General features: G+C 36.0%; 1 protein-coding gene across 1 annotated transcript; it reads left to right on the top strand.

The window, feature by feature from the left end:
• Positions 1-1,422: 1,422 nt before the first annotated feature.
• LOC123965137 (GTPase IMAP family member 7-like) lies at positions 1,423-7,526 on the top strand (the record flags this gene model as incomplete). Its single annotated transcript, XM_046041701.1, has 2 exons — positions 1,423-1,494; positions 6,580-7,526. Coding segments are annotated over exons 1-2 (954 nt in total), but the record flags the coding sequence as incomplete, so codon positions are not given.
• Between the last annotated feature and the right edge of the window lie 836 nt (positions 7,527-8,362).

Below are 8,362 nucleotides of genomic sequence, written 5' to 3'. Positions count from 1 at the left end.
CTCTGTGGCTCTGTCGTGTCTCAGGATGACGGGGTGACGGCAGCTCGTCTGTCTCGTGCCCCAATCCTGCATTCATGCCTAAGAGCATCACCAGCTCCTTTGAACAGCGTGGACGGCGAGTTAGGTTAGGCTACTTTTTCACATGGCCTAACACTGCTACCATCACTGCAGTGGAGAGAACAAGAACATGTCACTGCTACTGCTAGTGAGAAACATTTATAGTTTGTAAATGTAAATTATATTCAATTACTATTTCTTATTTCATGGGCTATTTGAGATTCATAATCATTTTCATAAACGAAGCATTCAATTTTAAAAGTTCAATAAATGCATTATTTTTTCAAAGTCAATCAGCAATCCTGTTAATAATCTTGATTTAAATTATGAACAAAATTATCCTGATTATGATTTTTGCCATTATCGAGCTGCCAACATTTGTACCTTGAAACAAAAGGGAATGTTTAGAACGAGGGTAAACTTCAGCATTATAATATGGTGATTAACAATTTTGACTTTCCATTTCATGTGATTTTTCAGGGCCAAAGGAACCTGATGATCCCTATTAAAAGCTGTTACAAAATGAATTTTTTTTACTACAATGGATAGAGTGAAATCCTGCTAACTCAGCAGACATGATAAGCCTTCCCTCCGCTTTTGAGGCCCCATCCACACTACTGCGTTTCTGTTTGAAAACAGAGACCTTTTGCTACGTTTACATCTCCCATCCAGACTAAAACGCAAAAACAAAGACCTAGAACGGAGACTTTTGAAGCACTGCCGACCCTGTTTTTCATTTTGAATCTCTGGGTAGTGTTGTTTATTAAAATATTTTGTACCGTACAAATAACACTTGCCTACACTAAGTTCTGGACTTTAATAGAGTTTAGCAGGTTTTATTGCTCATGTTGAAAACTTAAATAATCCCACATATCTGTGTTCCCTGACAGATGAGATAATTTAATGAGAATTCAAATTAATTTTAAGTCTACCTGCCCTATAAGCTGCTCTGTTGTGCATTACATTATTGCTCTGCTGGTTGAAAGATATCGCCTTCAAGCCGTTTGACCGACACAGTTTGGGACTGCATGCTGCATGTGAAACTTTAATTTTACAAAAACAAGCAAAGCACAAATGTAATTTATGTCAATTATCTGGAGGAAACACTGACCTACACATTAAGTTACAAGACAGAAATAAATCTTAAATCATGTTTTACAGTGCACATGTGCTACGGCTGCCAATAGATCTTCTTCTTTTGTCTTAAAAAAAAAACGCTAATAAATGAATAGAGATGATCTGATTTTTGGTACTGCGGTAGATTTATAAATAGCATACAGCCCACTTAAAGCACCGCCCCTTTCAAACAGAAAGTGAAAGTGAAATTAGAAGAAATCCTGTGTCAGAGCACAGGATAAAGATACACACAGGACGGTTGTTTGATAGATCCAAACGGTGTTTTCCTCTTCACTGATCTCTCTTATAACAACATGGACGGTGAGTAAAGGTTACTTCTTTCACTTTGCCAACACTGCTCACTGAATGGATATTTTAATGTTACCCAACAATAACGTATAATCGGGAAACACATGGGCATATTTTGCGAAATTAGCCTTGCAATAATATTTGAAACAAGCTGTAGACTAACTATTGTAGGCCTAATCAACAATCAGTAACCAGACGGGAAGTGAGTAAGCTATTTTCATAAGGCAATCGAAAAGGGAGGTGCGGACAGCCACAAGCGGGACGCATCCCGTGAAACAGTCATGCTCGTGCTCGACTCACGCACACGCTCGCCCGCTGCCAGAACTGAATTGTGTGGAATTTTTTTTCCGCACAGCGCATCAGTGGACGAGGGACTGATGTGAGTGTTTTCCATAACAGTTGTGGGGATATTTAAACAGTCTAATTCCTTAAAATTTAAACAAATCTAATAACTTTACAAAGCTGGAGCAGCTCACTGAAATAAATGATTTGCAGTGTAGTAATATTTATTAGGTTAATGGTCACAATTGTAAGTAACAGTGAGAACTGGAATTATCCGACTATATATGTCATTCATGTAATAAATAAACTGTGTGGGAAGAGTATTCAAAGGTTTCATAGTCATGGCCAAAACACAAAAAGACAACGAGGGCGGTCCGGTTTAATGGACAGGAGCAGCAAAAACATCTTGAAGGTAAGTCAGTTAGGATTTTTCCTGCATATGTAACTGGGGTTAAAATATAATATTATCCCACTTGCCTTAATCATACATCACATATCAATGTAGCTTAATTTTACTATGGTCACTACACACAACGCACCTGTCTTGTAGTTTTAATGTAGTGTTTCTTGTAGTATTCTGTAGTTTTAATGTAGTATTTCTTGTAGTATTCTGTAGTTTGAATGTAGTATTTCTTGTAGTTTTAATGTAGTATTTCTTGTAGTATTCTGTAGTTTTAATGTAGTATTTCTTGTAGTATTCTTTAGTTTTAATCTAGTATTTCTTGTAGTATTCTGTAGTTTTAATGTAGTATTTCTTGTAGTATTCTGTAGTTTGAATGTAGTATTTCTTGTAGTTTTAATGTAGTATTTCTTGTAGTATTCTGTAGTTTTAATGTAGTATTTCTTGTAGTATTCTTTAGTTTTAATCTAGTATTTCTTGTAGTATTCTGTAGTTTTAATGTAGTATTTCTTGTAGTATTCTGTAGTTTGAATGTAGTATTTCTTGTAGTTTTAATGTAGTATTTCTTGTAGTATTCTGTAGTTTTAATGTAGTATTTCTTGTAGTATTCTTTAGTTTTAATCTAGTATTTCTTGTAGTATTCTGTAGTTTTAATGTAGTATTTCTTGTAGTATTCTGTAGTTTGAATGTAGTATTTCTTGTAGTTTTAATGTAGTATTTCTTGTAGTATTCTGTAGTTTTAATGTAGTATTTCTTGTAGTATTCTTTAGTTTTAATCTAGTATTTCTTGTAGTATTCTGTAGTTTTAATGTAGTATTTCTTGTAGTATTCTGTAGTTTGAATGTAGTATTTCTTGTAGTTTTAATGTAGTATTTCTTGTAGTATTCTGTAGTTTTAATGTAGTATTTCTTGTAGTATTCTTTAGTTTTAATCTAGTATTTCTTGTAGTATTCTGTAGTTTTAATGTAGTATTTCTTGTAGTATTCTGTAGTTTGAATGTAGTATTTCTTGTAGTTTTAATGTAGTATTTCTTGTAGTATTCTGTAGTTTTAATGTAGTATTTCTTGTAGTTTTAATGTAGTATTTCTTGTAGTATTCTGTAGTTTTAATGTAGTATTTCTTGTAGTTTTAATGTATTATTTTGTCTTTGTGTTTTTGTCCTTAAGCCCAAAGCAAAAACTTTCTACATTTGACACAGTGCTCTCTCAAGCAGCAGCTACAGCAAGCTCTGTCACAAGCAAAGCCATCTGGCTATTCAGGTACAAAAAAAAATGCAGTGCTTTGCCCTTCATATGTTGTAAGAGGTTTACCATCATCACAGAATATACATACTATTCCAAATTAAAATGAAGCAGAATATATTGTGAATTGTGAAGTTATGTGTTGCGCCACATAAAATGTAATGTATACAAACGTTGAAAGGACAATCTGATGTTATAACTATTCTCGTGATATGAATATAGCACAAGAAATGTTGCTTCTCCATTATCCCTGGCATTAAAGTAACTTTGAGTACGATGCATTAATAGATTTCTTTGTATTTTACAGCCTCCACCGGAAAAGTTCTCCTGCTACAGATATCTCTCATTCTTAGTTTTAAGTTGACTTTTATGCTGATATGAAAAAAAGGTTTTTGTGTGAGTCTGTGAGAGACAGGGATAGAAATGAGAGGGCAAAAAAATAGAGGTAGAGAGAGATGCACCTGAGCTTAACAGAGGAAAATAAATTCATAAAATTGATATTTCACTCTGGTTCCCGAACCACAGTTTGGGAAAGGTTAAGTTAAAGTTTCAAGTGCATACAGTTACTGTGAAGTGGATGAACCTGCAGCAGTTAAGATTAATGCCCTCAGAGGACCAATCAATGCAGATCCAGGATATCATAGTTTTGTATGAATTTTGATGTTGCTTCTATTGACAACATGTATAGATTAGTGAATTCATATAGTACTTTCTACACAAGTATCTTCTGTCTGTTAAAACAGTGACACGTTGAAGCAAGATGGGAGGCCATTATTCGCGCCCTGATGGAATTCCTGGGGGAGTCTTCAGGGGAACTAATCGAGGACTACAAGAAAAACATTTTCAGATCACAAAGTTCACTTGAGCACATTATTATTACAAGTGTATAACTTGAATAAGAACATGGATTCACATATATGTTACAGGATATCAGCAGAGAGGACTCTCAAGAGGAGCAAACTGAGCAAGTCCTGAGGATCTGTGTCTTCCACACAAGTGAAGAAGATGAAGGTGCATCCGACACTGTCGATTGTTATTGAAAGGACTGAGGTACTTGACAACTGTGGAAGTGTTGCAAAGGCCTGTCTTCTGCATATGGGCATCACTGAAGGTTCCTGAAGCATGTCAAATGTTTTTTTTCAAGAGTTTAAGGTTTAAAAGCATATCCAAAAGATAGGCTACGTATGCTCTATGCAAACAGTTCCTGAACTTGTCCTTGTGCCTTTTAACAAGCTACCTCAAACCCATTTTAGCCAACCTAAGATTAAATTTCTGTCATCATCTACTCACCCTAGAAGGACTGAAGTTTTGTCAACATTCATGCTCTTGTGGGAGTTTGCCAAGATCTTTTTTCTTACAAAACTGCAGGGAACGGCAACTTGGTTTCAAACATCCAAAAAATATGTCATGTATCAAAGAAATGTCTCCATACTGCTCATCTGAAGTAATGCAAGTGTCCTGCAGCTTACACATTCCTAGATATTTTGAAAAAAACATAACAAAATTGTGTTTGCTCAGCTTCCTCTGTGGTGCTGCGTGAACATCGATGGGGTGGCTGGAAGTTAGTAGTGTGTACTAGTTGTTTCTGGCATTGGAAGGAGCACACATGGGAAGAGCAGAGGAGCAAACTAAGCTGAACACAAGATTGTAATGTTTTTTACAAACGCCTTGGCACGTGTGATCTACAGGACACTCAGAAAGGCAGTATGGAGACATTTTATTGATTATTGATGTATTTTTGGACGTTTGAAGCTAAGATACCGCTCACTGCAGTTAAGTTGAAAAAATGTCTCTCAAACTTGCAGAAGAACACGGATGTTAACAAAACTTCACCGATCCTTCTATTGACAAAGGGGTGAGTAAATAATAACAAAATTAATCTTAGGGTGAACTATACCTTGTTGTTTTGCCATGCAAACTTGCTGGAAAATGTTTTATTGAAAAAATAATTTTTCACTTAAGAAAAATAAATGGGTTGTTAAATGAAACAGTTGCCTCATTTTTTGTGTTAATTGTTTCAATGAATATTATGTAAAATGTTGTGTAAATGTTACTTAAATATAGTCCATAAATAAAAGATAGAAAAGGTATTTAAAAATTACCTTGAAAAGGTTGGTTTTAGGTGATATTTTTCAGTTTGAAGCAGTCAGTGTTTAAGTAAAACTTACAAAGAAGTAGAGTGAAATTCAATAACCATATTAATAAACATCAGTAAATTACCTGAGGTTTGCTAGTAAAGGAAACTTGTATTAGCAAGTAAAGTTTACTTGATGATTTCCCTTGTTGAATTTAAAAAGTGGAAAAACTTTCCTAGACTTTCCCAAGTAAATAACACTCCAAACTTTTCACTGCTGGTCTAAAGCCTATAGGTAAACTAAACACTACGTCTCTCACAGAGAAATAATTGGCATACAGAACTAAACTATACTCGCATGTAAACTGACTAACGGAACTAATTTGATCTTTCAATCCTTTCTAGTTGGCTATATATTTTAAATTAGATTTAATGGCTTAAGTGTGGCACAGACAACTGTCTTAGTGTGTCAATGTTAGCACTCCACACAAGTGCTGTCTAACCATTGTGAGTCTATGGAAAAACAACACAAGTGTTTGCAGTCACAGCATTAAACATAATTTATACAGTATTGCCTTGAAACAAAGGGGAGTGTTTGGACATAATGGAGGGTAAATGTCAGCATTATAATATGTTACGCTAATTAATTATTTTCACAAACCAAAAATGTCATGTGATTGTTAAGGTGTTACTAATCATAGTATCCTGTTATACTGTGAAAAAATCCACCCTTTATTATATTATTACCAAATTATTATTCCATTGATGTCACCATATTAGAAGATACAAATAAGGAAGGACTAAATAACACACAAAATAACTAAACCAAATCCAAATCCAGTTTTTAATGTGTCATATTAAAAGCTGTTTACAGAATGATCCTCAGTTGTCTTTACCACAATAGATTACCTTATTGTTGAAGAGTGATTGATAGGCTACTGAAATGATTTGAGGTGTTCTTGATCAATAAAATACATGCAGGCTTCTTTTATTTATTGATACCAATGTTCATATGTGTATCATGCTAATGCAGCTATTTTATAGCGAAATAATTTCAAAACACAAATTTACAGTATAAATGACTGGTTATTTTCTTTCAGGGTCAAACAGAAGAATTGTCATCTTGGGAAAAACTGGAGTTGGAAAAAGCAGCCTGGCTAACACCATATTTGGAGAGGAACTGTTCGAGATCGATGATTCTCTCGACTCTGGAACAAGAAAATGTCAAGTAGAGACCAGATCTGTCAATGGAAGAAGCATCACTTTGATCGACACTCCTGGTTTCTTTGACACTGATAGATCTGAGGAGGAGCTGAAGTCTGAGATAGTGAGCTGTATCATAAAGTGCGCTCCTGGTCCTCATGCTTTTCTCATTTTGCTTAAAGTAGAGAAAGTCACAGAGCATGAGCAGGCTGTCATCAACAAAATAAGCCAATGCTTTTCTGAAGAAGCTTTCCAATATGCAACAGTTATCTTTACTCATGGTGACCAGCTCCGTAAAGGACAGAAAATTGAGGATCATGTCCAGAAGAACGAGTTCACGAGTGATCTGGTGAAGAAGTGCGGAGGCCGTTGCCATGTCGTTGATAATAAATACTGGAACGAAAACCCAAAGGATGAATACAGGAGCAACAAGTTCCAGGTGGAGGAGCTACTTAAGTCAATAGACAAGACGGTGATGGAAAACAACGGGAGCTGCTACACCAATGAAATGCTACAAGCAGTGGAGGAAGAAATACAGCGAGAGAAGAAGCAGATTCAACTGTTACCAGGAGACAAGTCAGAGAAAGAGATCAGAGAGCAGGCTGAGGGCAGAGTATCCACAAAGCTTTCGGTCAGATTAGCAGGTGTTGCAACAGGTACATTGTTAGGAGCTTTATTCGGTGTGGTAGTGATGGTTGGATTAGTTGTCGTAGCTTTAAAGAATATTGAAGTTTTCCAATCTATGGGCAAAGCAGCAGCTACTGTTGCAAAAGCATTTGGAGCAGAAGGAGCAGCAGCAGCAGCAGGAGCAACAGCAGCAGAAGGAGCAGCAGCAGCAGCAGGAGGAGCAGCTGTAGGAGAAGCTGCTGCAGCAGTAGCAACAGCAGCTGTAGGAGAAGCTGCTGCAGCAGGAGCAACAGCAGCTGTAGGAGAAGCTGCTGCAGCAGGAGCAACAGCAGCAGGAGGAGCAGCAGCAGGAGGAACAGTAGGAGGAGCAGCAGCAGCTCTTATAGGGGCATCTGCTGTGGCGGGAGCAGTGATAGGAGGTTTTAAAGGCTATAATGCAGCTGAGGGAGCAGACACCCCACTGGAAGCAGCACTGAAAGCAGCAGGTGCTGTCAAGAGTGGAGCCCTGCATGTTTTAGATGAAGCAAATGATGTTATGGAAGAAATATTTTATCCAAAGTCAAAACAGAGTTAAAACCTTTAAGGAGCTCCGACTCTCGAAGAAGCAGGAGAAATTCTTTCTTTAAACTATCTCCAACCACTGAGCTGGTTGTGTATTTCTATTTTCTGCTACTTTGTACTTCTACTCCACTAAAGTTCAGAGTCAAATATTGTACTTCTATTTCTTCTATTATTTCTTCTAAATTTCTATTTAACTTAGTATAACCAAATTAACAATACGAAATACAATTAAAAGCATGATACAATATTACAAATTAAGATAAAACTATGTTAATCACCATGGGGACATTCACAAGATATAATGTAGCTAAAATGTCCCTGAACTTTACTAACTTCAACATTAAAGTGATGATTACACATTGATGCATTAATAATTATAATCCAATCATATACATTTTTCTGAAATTGGTAATTCTGCATAATGAGTACTTTTACTTTTGGTTAAAAAAGTAGCCTATATTTTTAAACACATCTACTTCTGCAGGGTGGTGC

This window comes from Micropterus dolomieu, unplaced genomic scaffold (assembly GCF_021292245.1).
Source record: "Micropterus dolomieu isolate WLL.071019.BEF.003 ecotype Adirondacks unplaced genomic scaffold, ASM2129224v1 contig_8743, whole genome shotgun sequence".
Taxonomy (NCBI): domain Eukaryota; kingdom Metazoa; phylum Chordata; class Actinopteri; order Centrarchiformes; family Centrarchidae; genus Micropterus; species Micropterus dolomieu.
Note: the sequence above shows the minus strand (reverse complement) of the source record. Positions and strands in the feature narration are given on the sequence as shown.